This window comes from Schistocerca serialis, chromosome 11 (genome assembly GCF_023864345.2).
Source record: "Schistocerca serialis cubense isolate TAMUIC-IGC-003099 chromosome 11, iqSchSeri2.2, whole genome shotgun sequence".
Lineage (NCBI taxonomy): Eukaryota > Metazoa > Arthropoda > Insecta > Orthoptera > Acrididae > Schistocerca > Schistocerca serialis.
In genome coordinates, this window is record NC_064648.1 from 56,036,599 (window position 1) to 56,059,891 (window position 23,293).

Sequence of the window (23,293 nt, forward strand, 5' to 3'; positions counted from 1 at the left end):
GGGGTCTCAACATCGTTGACTAGAATGCTTTTGCCTTTCATGTCAGCCTTGACTCCTCACCGCATTGGGGCATCAACAAGGCAGTCCAGAATATAATTATAGCCATCATTCATTTGACAGCTGATTTAGAAATCCACTGTTCTCGGTCCTGCTCTGACAGAAGAGTGTAGCTTGCCGATCATCAGAAATTCCAGAGGCCATTAGCGATAGTAGGCTGGCTCTCCAGCACCGTTAGTGGCATCAATCGATGAAACATCCTATTTACTTTAATTGACTTCATACCCCTCTGTACCACATGATGAAATGATGTAAACAAAAACGCTGGTAACAGCATGTTTCAACTGTTGGACCACATACCTCTCCTTCGAGACATGCCTGCATACATCAGACACTAGTAGGTGTATCTACTATTACCTTGAAATTGCACTGTCTCCACCGACCCAGACACCGTTGCCCAACAGTTTGCTCTGTGTATGCTAGAATCTCAGCATCTGAGAATTATCAACCTGTCTTTCATTTTCTCAAGCGATGGGTGGAGCAAAAGCAATTATCTTCTACTACGTGCCATCTGGAGCTGTATAAAATTTCATTGAGTGGGAATTCATCAGTGGCGTAGCCCTCTGCTCGGATACAGTCCCAGGGCCAGGTCACACCCACAACCAAACGACCACCCCCCAGGGCGTCCACAACTCTTTTGTGGATACGTGCGTAGCGAGCACAGGACCCCGAGCTAATGTGGCCCTCCTTCCTTTCCGGGCTGCATACCTTACTTTTCCACATCCTTCCCTCTCCCCCATCTTCGCCCCTCCTCCCTTCACCTCTGGCTCTTTCCTTCCCTTTCTCCCCCTCTGGGAGTATAGTTTGTGCCTACGTCCGGAGATGGAATCTCGTAAATGTACCGCATTCTTCGCCTTCTCTGCTTGTGTATGTCTTCATCCTTCCTTTGTCCTTCTGTTTTCCTTACCTCTTCTCTTTACCTTTTTCTCCGCTGCGGCGTTTGAGACCTCTCCCCTTTCCTTTCTCTTTCTTTGTTTTTCCCTTTCTCTTTCTTCCTCCCTGTGCGTGTCTGAAGGCTGACCCACGCATTTTTGTGCGTAGCCGGTGACGGGGTAATGCGTAATTCCCCGCCCCGGGTAGACAGGTAGGACACGTACGTACCCCCTGGTAACGGCCAGGCCCAGGGAGGGGTGATTACCCGAGCTGATACCTTCCGAAAGTGCCGATTGGTCCCTCCGTTCGTTTGTCGGGAGGTGTGACCTGAGGTGTGAATAATCACCTAAGGCGGGAGTGCCCTCAGAGAGGGCCCCCACAAGGGAGGAGCGCGCCATCGGAGACGCCGGTAATCATGGGGGATTCTTCCGCAATGGTTTCCTCACCTTCCACTATGTCTGCTCACAAGCGTAAGTTCACCGAGTCTCAGCCACAGACAGTTCTTCCATCGTTGCCACAGTTCCTTGTTGTTTCTCGGTCTGACGAAGGTCACGACTTCTCCACGGTCAACCCTTTCATTATTCAGAAAGGTGTCGACGCAATTGCAGGTCCTGTAAAGTCTTGTTCCAGATTACGGAATGGCATCTTGTTGTTAGAAACAGTCAGTGCCCTCCTGGCACAAAAATTGCTCCGTATTTCACTGCTCCACACCTTCCCTGTCTGGGTTGAAGTGCACCGCACTTTAAATTCCTCGCGTGGAGTCGTTTATACACGCTCCCTCGATGGATTGTCTGACGAAGAAATTCAGCACTACCTGTCTGACCAGGGCGTAACGGCTGTTCATACAGTTATGAAAAGGGTTGACACGAACATCATTCCAACCCGCACTGTCTTCTTGACATTTGACAAAGTTCAACTCCCATCGAAAATCAAAGCAGGCTATGAGATAATTTCCGTTCGCCCTTACGTCCCAAACCCTATGCGTTGCTATCTGTGTCAGCGGTTCAATCACACCAGCCAGTCCTGTTCCAATCTGGCCAAATGTGTTACGTGTGGCAAGGATGCCCATGAGGGTGCTTGTCCACCTCCATCCCCTCGCTGCATCAACTGTATGGGTGATCACGCTGCTTCCTCTCGAGATTGCCCCGTTTTTAAGCACAAAAAGCTCATCCAGGAAATCAGAGTGAAGGAAAAGGTGTCGACCTTTGCTGCTCGAAAATTATTCGCCAATCGACAGCCCACCATGCCTCAGACAGGAAAATACAGCACTGTCGTTGCTTCTCCTCGGCCAACAAAGGAGGCGGCCACGCAGACTTGCGACCTCACCTTTAGTGCCACAGTCGTCAGATCGGCCAGCGCAAAGATCGCCCATTCAACCTCACCACTTTCGCCTGCCCACTCTCTGGCTCACCCTTCGTCGGGTTCTGCTAAATCTCGAGCCCAAAAGTCAGACACCAAGACTTCAAAAAAAAAGCATACTCGTGAAGATTTTTTATATACCCCAACTTCACAACCATCGGTTCCTCCTTCATCTAAACATCATACTTCAAGAAGGCTACAAAGAAACCCAATTCATCTCCTTCTCCGCCAAGGCGTGTCCCATCTACAGCACCACCTGGCGGAAATCGCCCTCGGCCGTCTCCTGTGTCGCTGAGGCGCACTGCTGGCGGCCGATCAACCGGCCGATCGCTGGTGGCAGGAGCTGCTCCTGAACAACCTATGGATCAGGATCTTCTGCCTTCGGCTGAATGCCATTCCATGCTGTCGGTCGCAAGCTCTGAGCAGTCGTTGAGTTGACAGCAACCTTGGTCACATTCCTTCATTTTCTGTTCACCCTATGTCCATTATCCACTGGAATATCCACGGCATTCGAGCCAATCTGGATGAATTGTCGATCCTCTTACGATCCTACTCGCCGGTCATCTTCTGTCTTCAGGAAACAAAGCTGCGTCCCCATGACCGCTTTGTTCTCCCTCATTTTCAGTCCGTCCGATATGATCTCCCCTCTGTTGAAGGCACTCCAGCCCATGGAGGACTCATGATTCTTCTGCATGATACTCTCCATTATCACCCAATCCACTTAAACACTTCCTTCCAAGCTGTCGCCGTCCGTCTTTCCCTTTCTGGATACACGTTCTCTCTTTGTACTGTATACGTTCCATCGTCCACACCAATGGCATGAGCTGATCTCCTTCATCTTCTTAGTCAGCTTCCACCCCCCTATTTGCGGGTTGGAGACTTCAATGCCCACCACCCGCTTTGGGGATCTCCACATCCTTGTCCACGTGGCTCACTATTGCTAGACGTATTCAACCAAGCGGATCTAGTTTGCCTCAACACTGGGGTCCCTACATTTTTGTCTGCCTCCACGACAAATTTATCTCATTTGGATCTTGCGGTCGGTACTGTTCTGCTAGCTCGGCGCTTCGAATGGTTCGCCCTTGATGATACACACTCGAGTGACCACTTTCCATGTGTCCTTAGACTGCAGCCTCAACTGCCATATATGCGGCCGCGACACTGGAAGTTTGCCCAAGCCGATTGGACACTTTTTTCGTCTCTAGCGACATTCGATGACCATCACTTTCCCAGCGTCGACGATGAGGCCACACATATTACCGACGTTATTCTTACAGCTGCGGAACGTTCAATACCACGCACCTCCGAATTGCCCCGGCGCCCCCCAGTTCCTTGGTGGAACGAGGCATGCCGTGACGCAATACGTGAGCAGCGACTTGCTCTCCGCGTTTTCCGCCACCATCCTACTTTGGCCAACTGTATCCGCTATAAGCAGTTCTGTGCGCGATGCCGTTGTGTCATCCGCGATATCAAGAAGGCAAGCTGGAAATTCTTTATTAGCTCATTTAACACCTCCACTCCCTCCTCGGAAGTTTGGAGTCGGCTTCGACGGTTCTCAGGCGCGCCTAGTTTCTCCCCGGTCTCTGGGCTCACTGTCGCGCATGATACATTAGTGGACCCCGTCGCAATTTTTAACTCATTGGGTCAGCACTTTGCTGAGATTTTGAGCTCTTCAAATTACCCGCCAGCGTTTCTCCCGAAGAAACGTGCAGCGGAAGTGCGACCTCTTGCTTCCTCCTCTCAAAATCGCGAAAGCTACAATACTGTTTTCTCCATGTGGGAACTCCAACATGCACTCCCTTCTTCTCGCTCCTCCGTCCCAGGACCGGATGGTATCCACATCCACATGTTGCGGCATTTATCAACCCATAGTCTGCGTTACCTCCTTCACCTTTATAATCGAATTTGGACCGACAGTACTTTTCCCAGATGATGGTGGGAAGTTATCGTCGTTCCTGTTCCGAAACCTGGAAAGGACAAACATCTCCCCTCTAGCTATCGCCCCATTTCTCTCACGAGTAGTGTATGTAAGGTTTTGGAGCGTATGGTGAATTACCGTTTAGTGTGGTGGCCGGAGTACCGCAGTCTTTTAACACCTGCCCAATGCGGATTCCGAAAGAATCGTTCTGCAGTTGACCATCTTGTTGCTCTCTCCACTTATATCATGAATAATTTTCTCCGGAAAAGCCAAACAGTAGCAATATTTTTTGATCTGGAGAGAGCATACGATACCTGTTGGAGGACAGGCATCCTCCACACACTGTTCTCTTGGGGATTTCAAGGTCGGCTGCCCCTTTTTCTTCGCGAATTTATGGTAGAGCGCACATTTAGCGTGCGGGTGAACACTACTCTCTCCTGTACTTTCTCCCAAGAAAACGGGGTACCCCAGGGCTCCGTGCTGAGTGTTGTACTGTTTGCCATTGCCATAAATCCAATTATGGATTGTCTCCTTCCTGATGTCTCGGGCTCCCTCTTTGTGGACGATTTTGCGATCTACTACAGCTCTCAACAGACCAGCCTTCTTGAACGACGTCTTCAAGGATGTCTCGATCGCCTCCACTCTTGGAGCATCGAAACCGGCTTCCGTTTCTCTCCCAGTAAGACCGTTTGTGTTAATTTTTGGCGACGTAAAGTTTCTTCCGCCCTCCTTACATCTAGGTCCTGTCAACCTTCCGTTTTCAGACGTCGCTAAATTCTTGGGTCTTATGTTTGACAGAAAACTGTGCTGGTCCTCCCACGTTTCCTATCTTTCGGCTCGCTGTCTGCGATCCCTCAACACCCTCCGTGTCCTGAATGGTACCTCCTGGGGAGCGGACCGAGTGGTCCTTCTCCGCCTCTATCGCGCCTTAGTGCGCTCGAAATTGGACTATGGAAGCATAGTCTACTCCTCTGCTCGGCCGTCTATTCTTTGGCGTCTCGACTCTATCCACCACCGTGGATTACGTTTAGTGTCTGGAGCTTTTTACACCAGCCCTGTGGAAAACCTTTATGCTGAGACTGCTGAACCTCCGCTGTCCAATCGGCGAGCAGTCCTTCTGAGTTGTTATGCTAGCCATCTGTCTTCCATGCCTGCTAATCCAGCCCATGACATTTTTTTCGACGCCTCCTTTGATGTAGGGTACGCAGGCCGCCCCTCCTCCCTACTACCACCGGGAGTCCGCTTCCATCAACTGCTCCATTCTCTTTCCTTCCACTTTCCTAAAACCTTCTTGACAACTTGGGGTACAGCACCGCGTTGGCTCCGTCCCTGGATCTGCTTGCTCCGTGACCTTTGTCGATTTCCCAAGTATGGTACCCCTTCACTTGTTTGTCGTCAGGCATTTGCTGCTCTATGTGCACAAATGACGGACGTCACATTTATTTACACCGATGGCTCGAAAACATCATTAGGTGTAGGGAGTGCCTATATTTTTGGCGACACCCCAAATCACTTTCGGCTTCCCAACCAGTGTTCGGTTTATACTGCGGAGCTTTACGCTGTTCTCCAGGCTGCCCACTACATCCGCCACCATCAGTGGATACAGTACGTTATCTGCCCAGATTCTCTCATCTCTCTCCTCAGTCTCCAAGCTGTTTACCCTGTGCACCCTCTGGTCCACCGGATTCAGGACTGGCTGCGCTTGCTCCACCTGGGGGGCATCTCGGTGGCGTTCCTCTGGCTCCTGGGACACGTTGGTATCTGTGGAAATGAGGTGGCCGATATTGCAGCCAAGGCTGCAGTCTCTCTTCTTCGGCCAGCTATTCAATCGATTCCCTTCACCGATCTACGGAGCGTTTTATGTCGTCATGTTGTTCATTTATGGCACGCGCATTGGTCGACACTTCCCCATAATAAATTGCGGGATGTGAAAGCTCTTCCTTGTGCTTGGACCTCTTCCTCCCGAACGCGTCGTCGGGAGGAGGTAATTTTAACTAGACTCCAGATAGGGCACTGTCTTTTTAGCCATTGACATCTTTTAAGCGGCGATCCTGCCCCACTCTGTCCCCACTGCTCTCAGCTGTGGACGGTACGACACCTTTTAATTGAGTGCCCCTATTTTAATCCGTTACGCTCCCGTCTACAGCTATCACCCGATATATCGTCGATTTTAGCAGATGACACGCACTCAGCCGATCGCGTTCTCGAGTTTATTAGTGCCAGTGAAATGACGTCAGTCATTTGAAGCTTTTTTTGGGGACAACCAACCCCTTTCTGTAGTGGATTTTTAAGCCTTCCTTCTGCTTTTAGTTTCTCCAATTTTATGACTTTCGTTCCCATTGCTGCTGGTTTCCATTTTCGATTTTTTACTGTTTCCTAAGTCACGGACCGGGTGCTAATGACCATAGCAGTTTTGCGCCCTAAAAAAAAAAAACAACGACCAGCCACCTATCACTGGGTTGTCAGCATCATATCCTTGCCATCTGTAACTGGATCTGGACCAAGGGCCAGTTCCCATCACAACAATTAGAAAGCATCATTGTCACAGTGCTGAAACTGGGTAAGTACTTGTAGAGATGGGCAGTTATCACCCAGTCAGTTTCACCAATGTTCTCCTTAAACTGCTTGAATGCGCAATGAGCTGGTGGCTGTATGGCTCATTGAGTCTTGGGGTCCTCTGGCTGCATCCCAGGGTGGTTTTTGCCAAGGCTGTTACACTATTGATAATGTGGTTTGACTGCTGTCTGCCAGTCAGTCAGCTTTTGCCCAATGTCAATGCATTATAGCTGTCTTCTTTGATCTGCAAAAGCTGTATGTCACCAGGAGGTGACAACATATCCTTGCTGCCTTACATGAGTGGGGTCTGTGGGACCCACTCCCAATTTTTATCTATAATTTCCTGTCATAGTGTATGTTCTGGGTTCTAGTTGGTACTTTCCACAACACTCCCCATATCCAAGAGAATGGAGTCCTGCAGGGCTCTGTACTGAGTGTCCTTGTCTTTCTAAAAGCCATCAGTGGTCACCTGCAGATGTGAGGTCATCAGTATCACCATCCTTGTATGCTGACTACTTCTTCCTCTTACTATTGCTCCTGTAGTGTGGGTTTTGCTGAATGTAGACTGCAAGGCACCATATGAAAGATATATTTATGGGCACTCACCCATGGCTTTTGGTTTGCAGCTGCCAAGACCCATGTCATGGTTTTCTGTCAACATCGTATGGTTCGTTCACAACCAGAACTTTTATCTTGATGATGAACTACTCAATGTGGCAGGAACATACTGCTTTTTAGGACTGAGCTTTGATTCTTAGTTTATGTGAATTCCCAGTCTTCGGCAGTGAAAGTGAAAGTGCTTGCTACACCTCAGTACACTTAGTCCCCTGAGTAACATCAGCAGGGGTGCAGAGTGCACTACCCTTCTGCAACTTTACGAACCCATGATACAACCCTGGCTTGGTTATGGGAGTGTGGCATATGGTTCGGCATCATCCTCATCATTGCAGGTACAGTATCTCATACACCACTGTGGGGTTTGATATGAAACAGGAACCTTTTGAACTAGTCCTGTGGACAGATTACTCACAGAGGCTGGGGTCCATTCATTGTGTATCAGGTGCCAACAACACCTTGTCAATTATGCTACCTATGCTTCCAACTCCCCTAAGCATCTAAACTACCATTTCCAAACACGGAAAGCCATCTTCCACAATGGTGGCCCAGATTAGGAGTTTTGATCGCATTTCACACCCTGTCCCTCCCCTCCAAACTCCAGTTATTTCTTCCTCCATGTCTCCTCTGCACCCACTCACGTACACCTCTGTGGGGAACCCATTGGTTACAGCTTTGTCTTGACACATCATGAGGTCGGAAAGACACGATCCCTCCTGAGGCCCACTGCAACCAATTTTTCTCCATTCTTGGTACATCCTGGAGTTCAGCAGGATTGCTTGATTGCTGATTGCTTGATGGTTGCTGATCACATGGGCTTTGCTTACACTGTAATGGGTCATACTGAACTGCCTTCCTAGCTGGAAGCTGTAGTGTTGCTAGCCCTCTCTCATGCTTTTGAGCATATTGTTTCCTCCAGTGGTGGGTCCTTCCTCATCTGCAGAAACTCTTTACCAGTTTTAAATCTCTCAAGCAGCATTACCCTCAGCATCCCCTGGTCATTGCTAACCAATATTCCCTGTATGCCCTTGAGCAATGTGGATGTTCAGGGATGATTGTTTGGACTCTGGGTCATGTTGGGATCCCTGGGAATGAACTTGCTCATAGCTTGGCCAAACTGGCTCTGGTAATCACTATTCCGGAAACAGACCTTTGGTCAGTATTACACCATCAAGTTTTATGAACCTGAAATATGGAATGGATCACTCTGACTTCAGACTACCAGTGATAATGTAGACCATGAATTTATGGAGGTCCTCCATGCAGGCCTCTCACAAGGATTCTACCATCCTTATCCAGCTCACAATAGCCGTATCTGGCTGACTTATGGTCATTTCCTCCAGTGCCACCCCGTGGTCTTAATTCCCATTCAACAGTGGCAGAATCTTAATCTCCCTAACTTGCTACCCCTGATGATTCTACAGTGGATGACTTAGTTTTACGTTTTATTCAGAATGACTTAGTTTTAAGTTTTATTTACCGCTCTCTTTAAGGGAGGGTAACTTAACCTTATCAGCTTATCGAGAGGTTGGCAGAACACTCCTCTGCCCAGGCCAAGCTGTGGCTATCTGGGCTTGGTGGTCCAGCCCAGTTCTCACCCTATTTGCTCTTTTACGCTTCTTTACACCTTTCACATGGTGTGTTACACAAACTAATCTTTTATCTCTGTACTTCTCTTGCCCTGCCTGTGTTGCTAGTCTTTCCTAGGCAGTTTCTGAGTAGAGTATCTCTAGTACGTGGCAGGGACTAGGGCATGTATGTCCCCCCTTTGCATTCTGCTCTCAGGTGCTTCCAGCTGCTCCCTAAATGGGACAACTTACTTGTGTTTCGTCCTCTGTCTCCCTTTTTTCCTTTGTCCCTTTTATCGATTTCATTGACTTTTTATAGACATTAGGGTTTTCTTCCTCTGGATTGTGTGGTAGGCTCTCGCTTACGAACAGTCAGGTAAACCTGCCTGCCTGTTTGAAGAAGGGATGGATGATCTAGTAGTTTGGTACCTTTTATCATTCAATCAGCCAACCACCTCTGTCCATCTGCTACCCTCTCTCTCTGTCCATCTGCTCCTGCCACCTCTCTCTCTGTGTTGTTCTTCCCTTTCTCTTTCCAAATCATCCCTCCCACCTCCATAGGAGATTGCTGGTTCTTACCTTCCTAGTATTTTAGTCTAGATAGTAGTATGTGTACCTGGCTTGGTTGAAGTCAAATCAGTGGTTTAGGAGGTGATGTAAAACGCATCCACTTTCATAATTTGTATGGTTACTCTGTATGCTGGTTGCTGCATAGTATGTAAGAAATAATTTTGATTGATATTTCGGGGCCAGTCACTGTTGTGCCAGCCTCCAAGAATAAACAAAGCTTTGGTTTGAAATATTTGAATTGTGGCACCACATTTTCTTGCTGCCTGTTTCTAATTGATGAATATATGTGATCATGAGTGTTACGACCTTGACAGTTGCTATAGAAGATCTGTTTGAAAGTTCTCTCTCTCTCTCTCTCTCTCTCTCTCTCTCTCTCTCTCTCTCTCTCTCTGTCTCTCTCTCTCTCTCTTTGTGTGTGTGTGTGTGTGTGTGTGTGTGTGTGTGTGTGTGTGTGTGTGTGTTTTACTGCTCCCCTACTCCTCTCCAAGAGAGCCATGTAAAAGTAAGGCACTGAAACCTTGATCACATCACTTTATTTTCCTTTTTTCAGTTTCTTGTGGACCCATTAAAGACTGAAGGCTGTAGTGTTTGGCTAAAGCAAGATCCTGAACTGAAACATGCTGATGGACCTGAGCATAATGTAAGTTTTCACACAAGCACTATATTGTGCAGGAAGTGTAGTAAGAGTGTCATGACACAAATATGGGGCATTCTACCTAAATTGTCATGGATGGTGAAAAATTGAAACCTATGATACCAGCTATTTTCAAGCATTTTTGTGGTCTTCTAGTCCTGAAGAGGGGCAGCAGCCTTTTCAGTAGTTGCAGGGGCAACAGTGTGGATGATTGACCGATCTGGCCTTGTAACACTAACCAAAACGGACTTGCTGTTCTGGTACTGTGAACGGCTGAAAGCAAGGGGAAACTACAGCCGTAATTTTTCCCGAGGACATGCAGCTTTATTGTATGATTCAATGATGATGGCGTCCACTTGGGTAAAATATACCGGAGGTAAAATAGTCCCCTATTCGGATCTCTGGGAGGGGACTACTCAAGAGGATGTCGTTATCAGGAGAAAGAAAACTGGCGTTCTACAGATCGGAGCATGGAATGTCAGATCCCTTGATCGGGCAGGTAGGTAAGAAAATTTGAAAAGGGAAATGGATAGGTTAAAGTTAGATATAGTGGGAATTAGCGAAGTTCAGTGGCAGGAGGAACAAGACTTTTGGTTAGGTGAATACAGGATTATAAATACAAAATCAAATAGGGGTAATGCAGGAATAGGTTTAATAATGAATAAAAAAATAGCAGTGCAGTTAAGCTAATATGAACAGCATAGTTTACGCATTATTGTAGCCAATATAGACACAAAGCCCACACCTACCACAGTAGTACAAGTTTATATGCTAACTAGCTCTGCAGATGACAAAGAAATAGAAGGAATGTATGATGAGACAAAAGAAATTATTCAGGTAGTGAAAAGCAACGAAAATTTAATAATCATGGGTGACTGGAATTCGATAGCAGGAAAAGGAAGAGAAGGAAACGTAGTAGGTGAATATGGATTGGGGCTAAGAAATCAAAGAGGAAGCTGCCTGGTAGAATTTTGCACAGAACACAACTTAATCATAGTAACACTTGGTTCAAGAAGCATGTAAGAAGGTTGTATACATGCAAGAACCCTGGAGATACTAAAAGGTTTCAGATAATTATATAATGGTAAGACAGAGATTTAGGAACCAGGTTTTAAATTGTAAGACATTTCCGTGGCAGATGTGGACTCTGACCACAATTATTGGTTATGAACTGTAGATTAAAACTGAAGAAACTGCTAAAATGATGGAATTTAAGGAGATGGGACCTGGATAAACTAAAAGAACCAGAGGTTGTAGAAAGTTTGAGGGAGAGCATAAGGGAACAATTGATAGGAATGGGGGAAAGAAATACAGTAGAAGAAGAATGGGTAGCTTTGAGGGATGAAATAGTGAAGGCAGCAGAGGATCAAGTAGGTAAAAAGACGAGGGCTAGTAGAAAACCTTGGGTAACAGAAGAGATAATGAATTTAATTGATGAAAGGAGAAAATACATAAATGCAGTTAATGAAGCAGGCAAAAAAGAATACAAACATCTCAAAAATGAGATCAACAGGAAGTGCAAAATGGCTAAGCTGGGATAGCTAGAGGACAAATGTAAGGATGTAGAGGCTTATCTCACTAGGGGTAAGATAGATACTGCCTACAGGAAAATTAGAGAGACCTTTGGAGAAAAGAGAACCACTTGTATGAATATCAAGAGCTCAGATGGAAACCCAGTTCTAAGCAAAGAAGGGAAAGCAGAAAGGTGGAAGGAGTATATAGAGGGTCTATACAAGGGCAATGTACTTGAGGACAATATTATGGAAACGGAAGAGGATGTAGATGAAGATGAAATGGGAGATACGATACTGCGTGAAGAGTTTGACAGAGCACTGAAAGACCTGAGTCGAAACAAGGCCCCGGGAGTAGACAACATTCCATTAGAACTACTGACAGCCTTGGCAGAGCCAGTCCTGACAAAACTCTACCATCTAGTGAGCAAGATGTATGAGACAGGCGAAGTACCCTCAGATATCAAGAAGAATATAATAATTCCAATTCCAAAGAAAGCAGGTGTTCACAGACATGAAAATTACCGAACTATCAGTTTAATAACTCACAGCTGCAAAATACTAACGCGAATTCTTTACAGATGAATGGAAAAACTGGTAGAAGCTGACCTCGGGGTAGATCAGGTTGGATTCCGTAGAAATGTTGGAACACGTGAGGCAATACTGACCTTACGACTTATCTTAGAAGAAAGATTAAGGAAAAGCAAACCTATGTTTCTAGCATTTGTCAACTTAGAGAAAGCTTTTGACAATGTTGACTGGAATACTCTGTTTCAAATTCTGAAGGTGGCAGGGGTAAAATACAGGGAGCAAAAGGCTATTTACAATTTGTACAGAAACCAGATGGCAGTTACAAGAGTCGAGGGACATGAAACGGAAGCAGTGGTTGGGAAGGGAGTGAGACAGGGTTGTAGCCTCTCCCCGATGTTATTCAATGTGTATATTGAGCAAGGAGTAAAGGAAACAAAAAAAAAAGTTCGGAGTAGGTATTAAAATCCATGGAGAAGAAATAAAAACTTTGAGGTTCGCCGATGACATTGTAATTTTGTCAGAGACAGCAAAGGACTAGGAACAGCAGCTGAATGGAATGGACAGTGTTTTGAAAGGAGGGTATAAGATGAACATCAACAAAAGCAAAACAAGGTTAATGGAATGTAGTCGAATTAAGTCGGGTGATGCTGAGGAAATTAGATTAGGAAATGAGGCACATAAAGTAGTAAAGGAGTTTTGCTATTTGGGGAGCAAAATAACTGATGATGGTCGAAGTAGAGAGGATATAAAATGTAGACTGGCAATGGCAGTTTCTGAAGAAGAAAAATTTGTTAACATCTAGTATAGATTTAAATGTCAGGAAGTCGTTTCTGAAAGTATTTGTATGGAGTGTAGCCATGTACAGAAGTGAAACATGGACGATAAATAGTTTGGACAAGAAGAGAATAGAAGCTTTCATAATGTGATGCTACAGAAGAACGCTGAAGATTAGATGGGTAGATCACATAACTTATGATGAGGTATTGAATAGAATTAGGGAGGAGTTTGTGGCACATCTTGACGAGAAGAAGGGATCGGTTCGTAGGACATGGTCTGAGGCATCAAGGGATCACCAATTTAGTATTGGAGGGCAGTGTGGAGGGTAAAAATCGTAGAGGGAGACCAAGAGATGAATACACTAAGCAGATTCAGAAGGATGTAGGCTGCAGTAGGTATTGGGCGATGAAGAAGCTTGCACAGGATAGAGTAGCATGGAGAGCTGCATCAAGCCAGTCTCAGGTTTGAAGACCACAACAACAACAACATAGTTGACTGCAGTTAGATGTGTTATTTGCTAGTTACTACGAATAGTATTGTAACAGCACATGTAACAAGCATATCTATACTAACCATTACCTTTGTATTAATTTTTTATTATGATTGTATGTAATGAATGCCTTAAATACATATTTGGTATCAATGGAGCAAGGAAGACTTCCTCTTGGAAGAAATTGCCTCTGTGTAACAGTGCTATAACAGAAGATTTGGAACTGTAGTGTGTTTATTTGCTTTACCACTCACTATTCACTGTAGTATTTACATCATTACTGAAATCCTGCATTGCCGGCCGCAGTGGTCTCGCGGTTCTAGGCGCGCAGTCCAGGACCTTGAGGCTTCTATGGTCACAGGTTCGAATCCTGCCTCGAGCATGGATGTGTGTGATGTCCTTAGGTTAGTTAGGTTCAAGTAGTTCTAAGTTCTAGGGGACTAATGACCTGAGAAGTTGAGTCCCATAGTGCTAAGAGCCATTTGAACCATTTTGAAATCCTGCATTGGCTGTATGTAATTCCTTATGATTTTCCTCCAGTACACGACATAAATTTGCCTTGTTTCCTAAGAAGCAGTCACTAAAAATACGTGGTGACAGAGCAAGATGCTGTGTAAATAGCATTAAATTTGGTTAATTTTGATGATAATTTGTGGAATGCCGTATTCATTTGATTAATGACCAAAAAGCCCTCTTGCTCATGGGTTTACAGCAGGAAGATTATTTGCATCCCTATATTATCTGAACTTAATTTCGAAATTTTGCCACACACACATACATCAAGTTTGTATATGGGAGCATGAACATTCGATAGAGCAGGTCGTAGTGCCTCTGAAATCAGAGTGGATTGTGTCTCAGGAATAGAAAGTGAAAGTATGCCAAATGAATACTACACAATGGCTGACAGCAAGTTCAGGGACATGAGAACTGATTTGGATGCATTCTGACACTCATTCTTCCCAAGGAATAAGAATCTCTGCAAAGTTGGATGACATTCATAACAAAGGAATATTGAGAGCTGTATCATATGTACAGAAGTTTGCGAGCAGTTATAATTCACAGATTGTTTTTGTCTTTCAGTCTGTTGAAGATCCATTGGAAATACCTTGGTTCACTGATTTTATCAAGGAGGATCCTGAACTAAATATAACTGAGAATACTGTAAGTATTCACATCTCTGATGTATTGTATGTAATCAAGGAATAAGTCTTTTGTTAATTGTGTAGAGTAAAGGATGCATTTCAGTGGGATTCACACAGAATGTCAGTTGTCTGTAACTTGTTGCTGTTCATAATTCTAGAGTATTCTTGTACTTGTCCACTCGACTTTCATATCACCTGTTACATACTGACTGTTCTAAATAGAAGTGGAATGGGACTGGTGGCTGATATAATTCTGTTTTCTGTAGCCCTTGTTAATATCAACTATATTGTATAATGGCTGTGTGTGATGGATACAGTAAATTCACAATTAGATGAAGTGTAAGTTCTAATAGTGTGGGTCATTTGAGAAATATTCCCCCTTTCAGTAGCCTCTGATAAATACAATGCAAAAGAACAGTGGCTGTTCTTATCTTTTGTTGAATCATAGTTATTCGTGAGTTTGTCCAAAAAATTTTTTTGTTTTGAAAAAGAGTGAAAATTTTGTGTTGTAGATCAGCCCTGATACTTTGGCCACAACCTGTACATATTGTGGCAGCTTCTGTGGTACTTGTTGTATTAGTTATAAATTTTTCAGTTATAGAAAAGCTCTGTGTATGGCTTTTGGTGAATGATTGTACAGAGATGAAGCCATGTATGACCTCATAATTCGAGTCCTGGCAGATCTAAAGAAGAAAGATTAATTTTTAAATATGCTTTATGACCTTGGTAAGGGAAAGAGATGATCACATTGAAAAACATGTCAAAGGTATAAAATTAGACAAAGACTGGGGAACATTCAACACACAGTTGCAGAAGGTTAGGTACTGGCTCAAGCTTGATGTCCATAAATAAACTTCCTGCGGTTATAAAGGATTCTTCAGGCACTGAAATGGTGGCCTCTTCAGACACTGAAATGTGTAGTGATTATACAAGCACACAGGTCAAGCAACCAAACTATCATGCTAAGGACAGCTCAGAGGATATCTAAACGATTGTAGCTCATGCGTAGCTAACAGTCTAAGACTTAATGCCACAGAGACTCATATAATGCAATTTTAAACAACTGAAAGGTATGCATTGGCTTCACAAGTAGATGGGACAGTTAGTGAAACAGTAGTAGTGATGTTCCACAAGAAGGGTTTTATAGAAATGAGAACACCATGCATAGTAGTCAAGGATGTACATATTAGGAGTTTGGCTAAAACGATGAACTGTAGGGAGTCCTAGAGCATAGCTGTAGTTATCAGAGTGGCTGGATTGTAGTTGGTGACCACTTACCATGAAAATACAAAAGGCCATACTGTCCTTTGTATGGTGCCCAAGACATCACAGGTCGAAGATGATGTCTCCATGGCACCAGGACCAGAGGTTCAGGGGTAGTGTCCACTGCAAGGGTGCTGCTTCCATAGCAAGTGTGCAGAACAGTGTGTTGCTGGTTGTGTGATCTAGAAAACCGGGTCATGTGGTTGGCACTGAAATCACTGACTTGTACCCCACTTGTTACTTTGAAAATATGTAACTTAGATTAAACAGTGGTAGCAAATCTATGAATAGGATGTGTGACCATAACAGTGATCCTGAGTAGCAGATACAGTTGTGCAGTCAACATGTTAGCTCTGTCAGCATTCTTTGTGGTCTCGGGAGTATAAAATGCAAGGGCTTAATAATGATGGAGAAAAATAGGCCTGATCATTTTGATACTGGCACATGGCCAGCAAGATTCAGTATTAATTGTGGAATTGGGAATTTTATTAGGTAATTGCATCAGAAGCTAGAGCAAGCTTTGTTACTGTAGTCCTAGGTATATGATATACAATGCTCAGTGTGAATCTTTTCTGAAAACCTGTGCTACCTGGTTCCTTCATCAGATATTTATTTGTCAGGCTTAATTTTGATGTGCATTCATTGCATATTATTTTTTCCTATGTTTTATGATTCTTGTGATTCTAATTGCCATCATATGTGAAGATAGCATTAGTCAGAAAGACAATAGTAAAAGACTCATCACCTAGTGAATGAAGTTGTGGGATTCAATGTTGGGATCAAGAAGTTGCATTGATCTTTATCATTTGCTTGCTGTTGAACAGTAATTATCAGTTGTTTGAATTTCTATGAAGGTTATATAAGTTCTACCAAATGAAAGTTCATGTCCTGGATTAAGGTTCCAACAGCTAAATATCACGAAGGGCTGTTGAGGCAGTGCTTGAAAAATTGAATGTGGAGGTTGGTTTGTAATGCCACAAGGCTTTAGAAATTTAAGACAGTCTCAGAAAAATTGTTTAAAAATATGCTGATTGTGTCTGTGCCATCCACATGTTGTATGGTATAGTCAAGGAACTAGACTCCTGATGGTTGATTTTCCTCATGTAGAGAAATTTGTCCCGCTATAGTGAAGATCAGGAAGATTGAGATTCAGAGATGGGGAGAATCGTCTCTTTGAACCATCAAGTATTGTAAGGGAAAGTGGATGGCACAAATGTGGGTTGGGAGCAGGTGTCCTGGGAAAGAACACAGAAGGACTATGCAGTCACTAATTGGAGAACACAATGAGTACCAAACTATTGTATGTTCACATAACCGGGAGAGGTAAATCTCCAGCCAGTTCCAATAGAACACAGCTAATTTCAGAATAAGGTGTTATACAATGGAGTGATATTGCAAAGAAATAGTGAGCCAAGGGGTGAGATTAGTGCACAATGTTTTTCAGTCATTTGGATGGATGCATATGGAATGAATATGTAACTAAACATAGGTATATTTTTCATTCCTTCATTCAGATAGTTGGGTCCCTTCATATTCTGTATGTAGGGTATTAGGGTGTGGTTTTGCTGTTTTGATTGGATGTAGAGTGGATGAACAGGAATAGTTAGTTTCTAGTAGATATCATGTATCTGAAATCAAGTTCAGTACTACCTTATTAGCCACTCTTGTACTCAGCAGAATATTTTGACTCAGGGATGAAAGTTCCATTTAAATTCAGTTTTTATGTTGAATGGGTTTCAACTTTGGCAATAAGTAGACAGCTGATACAATTTCTGTGTAAAGTTGTATTAATACTTTGTTGGAGAAGCGATTCAGTGGCAGGCTGCTACATCTGTTACTGGTAGGTTCAAACAATACACAAGTGTTACAGAGATGCTTCTGAAACTCAAATAGGAATACCCAGAGGGAAGGTGATGTTCGTTGGAGGATTGCTATTGAGAAATGATTTTGTTGTTTCCAACATACATTGCACACAAAGACTATGATGATAAAATATGAGAAATCAGTGCTGATATGGAGGCACATAAACAACCTTTTTCCCTCATTGTATTTGCGAGTGGAATGAGAAAGGAGATGACTAGCAGGGTTACGGGGTGCCCTTCACCACGCGCCATTAGGTAGATCACGGAGTATTGATGTATGTGGAGGTACTTCGTAAAATATGTAACTGACTAATGTAGTAGGAGCAACAGTGACATTTTTCATAGTAGTTAATGTACATATACATACATACAAAATAATCTATTAGCAGTTCCCATAATTAGCTGCATGAGTAGATTAGTCACAAGCAGCTGGTTGTCAGTATACTTTAGAGGTAAATTCCTGTGGGAGTTTCTGCCTTCAGATTTGTAGCCTTGCTCATCCCACATCCATCCATATCTTCATTTATGGATTGCAACGTGTAAATCAAAGAATGAACAAATGAATAATGTTCACACCTAGCCATAGCAGAGGTTATTGTGTTGAAAGCAAATTTAATTTTATTAAAAAAAATTCTGAAACACTCAATAATAGATGCAACCCATCAAGACAAATTATGGTTATCATATTTTACTGAAAGAAATTATACCTGTATAAGCAATTCCTCAGGGTGTTTAAGATCATCAGATTTCACAAGGCTATAACTTTCTCATAAATAAAGGTACAGAATTGGGGCCCGATTTTTACTTCTATACATGCCTATACTATAAGATTTTTCCCATTGTGTACAATTTGTGTCTGCACATACAACATTAAGGTGCTTCTCACAGCTGTGTTTAGGATCAGCTTCGTCATTTACTGACCACAAATATCAAAATTCTATTCATCTCATTTAAGCATCCAGGTGATAGACTTGATACATGCATTTGCAAGCATGTCAGTTTAGGAAACTCACTGCTGTTCCCATGTAGCATCATAGTCTATCCAAAGTTGTTGGAATAGGAGACGGAGCCTTTCACAAAATTCCACCAATAAAAAAGGTACCATACTGTGAGATGAAGCAAATTTCAAGGTCAGATCTGCAGCCTCTTACAGCTGATCCAATCTCTCATACAGCCTACTGTTCAGAAGTGCTCTTTTGTGCAGGTTCCAATGCAGTGGTAAACCATCCAGATGAAAAATTATATTTCATATCATTTTCCATCTCTTCTGTTTGCCGTCCATCTATGTGTTTCCCAATATTGTCAACTTTCTTCAATTTGTTACAGAATTCCCTACTCTCCAGATTCAGTTCAGTGTTAATCTTACTAAACTGTTCATCACATTTCATAAGTTGAATGATAAGTCATGATCACTACCAACAAACTTCCTGTTCCATATTGCACAGCACATTACCCTTATTAATGTTGCAGCTCCCAGTTCAAGTCTTATCCCTTGAGTTTTTAAGATGTAAAGCAATCAGAAAGGACCTGCTACTGGAAGTAGTAGACATTACTGGTCACACACTAAATGAAATATACTTCATACAATTCGTTGGTGCCTGCTTTGATTTCAATTGAAATGGGGTCAACAAATTGGTAGACTTGTCAAGTTGATCCCCTCAGCGTTACTCACCTAGAGGCAATTATGTGTATTTTGGATTTTTTACTTGTTTTTAGTATTATCTTTTGGGTCAGCCAACTAGAAATAAATAAAATATTTATGTTATTTAATGTAAAAGCCAATAGTGAGTTCCATTGTAACATGAAGGGGAAAGGTTCCCTAGGCCAAGGAAGAGATTTATGCAAGGTGTTCCCATCACATTCCTACTGCAGGGTTGTATAGGATAAGTACTAATTTTTTTATAGCTGCCATGCCCTATAAGAATATTCTATCGGATAGTACTGAGTGAAAGCAAGCTAGGAAGCATTTCTGCAAGTTGACACTCTGTAGGAACTTTTGTAATTGCAAGGCAGAGAGATACGAGCTTTTTGGTTAACTCATTCTCATGCTGGTGCCTCCTTAATTCATTAACGATCCAAATGCCCAAAAACTTTGCTCATGGATCCATCATCCAGTCTGTCATTGATACCTCCTTGTATCTGTAAGTCTTTTGGTTTTGTTTTGAATTGCATGATGTGTGTTTTTGTAAGTATAAAGGTAAATTTTTGTTCTGTTCTGTGTCATCAGCAAACATTGCTGAGTTTGAAGGCTCTTCCAATGGTTTTAGCACAACGTTTACATAGGTCAGGATAAGTCTAATGCTGAAACCTGTGGGACATCGCATGTATTGTTTCCCCATTTTTATTCAGTTTTCCTCCCAAGGTATCATTTATTACTATGACTAGAGGGCTGTGTGGATGCGGATATCCACAGATATATCTGCGGTATTTGTTACTTGGCAGATAAAATCACAACCGGCGCAAATATCCGCGGGTCATCTGCGGATAATGAGCAAGGCATCTGCCCAGGACATATGTTGCAATGTTAGTTGAAAACTTCAATCTGTTGACATTCTTGGAATCTTGCAGGGCCCGGGTAGAGCGGATGTCTGTTGTCCTCAGTCCCTGGCTACGACTGACGTAGCTGTACCCAAGAGACCTGTGCCTAATCCGTTTCCGCGACCGTGTCTTCTATGTGGCCTGTGAAGTGCTCTCTGGGTGGCAAACCTGCCCACTGTCTACCATCAGATGGTTAGAGTGTCTGCCATGTAAGCAGGAGATCCAGTGTTCGTGTGCCGGTCGGGGCTCACATTTTCATCTGTCCCTGTTGGCGTATGTCAATGCCTGTAAGCAACTAAGGGTGTTCATTTCATTGTAATTTCATTCTAACGAGCTGCATGGTCACCGATGGTATCTGTTCTTTCAGACATGTCCGAATGAACAGATACCATCTTAGTATATATAAAAATTAGTTAAGTTGTCGCAGAAATGGCACCCTGTCAATAACTATGTCATTACATGTGATAATTCTAAGTACTGCTGTCTATTACTATTAATTACTCATTCAAAACTTAAATATATGCAGATGCGGATAAGGAACTTGCGGATGCGTATTAATTGCCGTGGATGCGGTTGCGGATTAGGACCTTGCGGATGCGGATTGCACTTTTCTTATCCGCGCAGACCTCTAACTATGACCCAGTTATTTGTTGCTAAGCCAAGATTCACTTCTTGTAAGTGTAACTCTTTTAACACCATAACACTAGTAGTTTCCTGAGTAAAGGGAGATGAAGGTTGTAATGGGATGCCAATAAGTTTTCTCAACTTCTACTTCATATTTCAGTCATGCTTGCAAGTCAGCACAATATTTTAGTAATTAGATTGTTACGATCATAACAAGAAGAGCTCCTGCTTCTGTCACCAAATGATTCTTGTGATTGATTTGACCATTCATCTGATGAAACTGATGCCTGGTCAAGTATACACTTCCTGGCTGAGTCTTATGGATCTAATTTCAATTGTCACTTTCCTCCCCAGTGTTTTCAGCTACTGTTAAGAAATTATTGTTTTCATGGTCTGACATTTTTCAGTTTTTTTTCTAAATAATAGGCTGGTGCATAAGTTGATAGCACTTTCGTTCTGCATGTTAGTATTCCAGTTGCTGAGGGTTTATTTATCAATTGTAATTTTTTATTTGTAGTTCACTGTTGCTATTTTAGTTTACATACATTTGAGTTTACATATTGTCATTTTGTCATTTGGAGATACTGAGTGGAACAGTGGTCACTAGAAAGTGGAGTGCCAACTGGAGAAATAGGAGCACTTTTGACATACTCATCTGTTTGGGTTCTATAGAAGAGTAACAGCAGTGGAGGCAGCCAGAAACATTTGCACTCTGTTTGTGTTTAATGCCATTGGACAGAGCTTGGCAAGAAAATGGTTTTGTCATTCTAAGGAGAATTGTTTGGCCATTAGTGACTTACCTGCAGGATTTGATGAAGATCATTTAAATGCATTAATTCACAATTATCCATATCATTGTACTTGAGAACTGGCAAATTCGATAAACTGTGATCATTTTGTGACCTCATGACATTTTCATGCACTGGGGAAGGCTCAAAAATAAGGTGTACGGATATCACATGCACTAAACCAAAATCACAAAAAAGGGGTGGCCATATGCGCATCTGTGCTTGCTTGTCATTAGTTGGCTTGTGAACAACACTAACCATTCCTCCCCTTTATCATTATGCTGATCATAAATGGTGGCTTTGTGCTAAAATAAGGAAAAGAAAGGAATGGCTGAGCAGCAACAAAAGGCAGCAACAAAAAGCATCCGGTGTGGTTTACTATGAATTGCTTCCTTGAGATGTAGCCACTGATTACTGCTGACATTTATTGTCAACAACTGAGATGTGTTGCTGACACAGTACATGAACAGTGACCAGGAGGACACTACTCGAGGATAACACCCGCCTGCGATCTGCTAGACTGAAGTCATTGCACACCCACATTATTCACCTGATGTAGCACCCTCAGATTTTTTCCTTTTCTGCTCTCTGTTGAACAACCTTCTAGGAACTTCCTTTCCAGATGAAAATGTGCTCTGAACCTTTCTCAACGATTTCTTCACCTTAAAATCAGGTGAGTTCTACAGTTACAGAATGAAAAAGTCATCCCACCATTGGGAGACTGCTGTAAATAGAGAAGGAGAACGTTTTGTTGATTATTAGTCTCTCTTATTTGTATCTGTTGTGTTTATTAAACTTACGGAAATATGCCATGAGCGATATACCAACCAAATACTTGCTGCAACCTTTTTTCATTTTACTGGTTAACTGTGTTTCCTTTCATCTCTGTCTAACCAATATGTATAATGTTCAAAATAATACTTGGTCTCTTAAGCCCAGTGTCTGATTACAGATGGTGCAGACATGGATTGGTATTGTACAAATCTTTTGCAGTGCAATCAACTCAGTGCAGGTGTGCTAAATGTTCGATGATGAATCCTATTGTCTTTAGTTGTCAAGTTTATAAAGAATTTAATATTTTCTTAAAAATAATTCTGATCCCCAAGTGAGGTATGGCTGAGTAAATGTCAGAAGATTGCTAATTTCTTGTCATAAAATGCTGTGGCTCTGTTGAGAGTTTATGTAATCTGTGCACCATTATTAGAACATTTGGGTAGTAGTGTGTGGGTCAGCTGTGTTGTGACAGTTTTCCAACATAAAAGCTAATTACTCTTGTTTTAAGATATTGATTTGGATAATTTTAATGAACAACACAAAGTGTGCACTGAAATATTTTGTAAGTTATCAACCAATGAGCCTAGCTTCTAAAAGAAATTTTGTATGAAGAAAATGCAATGAAGAATTGACAGAACCTGTAAATTAGTTAATTAATTTGTTTACTTCATTGTCGAAATGACAGAAGCACAAACATCCACCAATCGATGTTGGAAATAATTTGAATTTGTTGCATGATCAGTAGGCCTGGTAGTTGCAGTGGATGGAGATACAATTATATCTAAATGGAATACAACAGTATACTTACTCATTAACTGTCAGTTGAATCTAAAGTACAATTCA

The 23,293-nt window shown here is 42.8% G+C and overlaps 1 protein-coding gene across 8 annotated transcripts in view; it reads left to right on the plus strand.

The window, feature by feature from the left end:
* The window catches only part of LOC126427400 (zinc finger protein 708-like), a 181,102-nt gene that overhangs the window by 62,609 nt on the left and 95,200 nt on the right, over positions 1-23,293 (plus strand). For 4 of the 8 annotated variants that reach the window (XM_050089753.1, XM_050089755.1, XM_050089760.1 and 1 more), the window contains 2 exons: positions 10,067-10,156; positions 14,540-14,620. In XM_050089753.1, coding sequence (XP_049945710.1) covers positions 10,067-10,156; positions 14,540-14,620 — 171 coding nt within the window. Of the gene's footprint in view, positions 1-10,066; positions 10,157-14,539; positions 14,621-20,294; positions 20,505-22,628; positions 23,033-23,293 lie in introns of those variants that run through there. The other 4 variants (XM_050089756.1, XM_050089761.1, XM_050089759.1 and 1 more) reach the window with 3 other exon arrangements.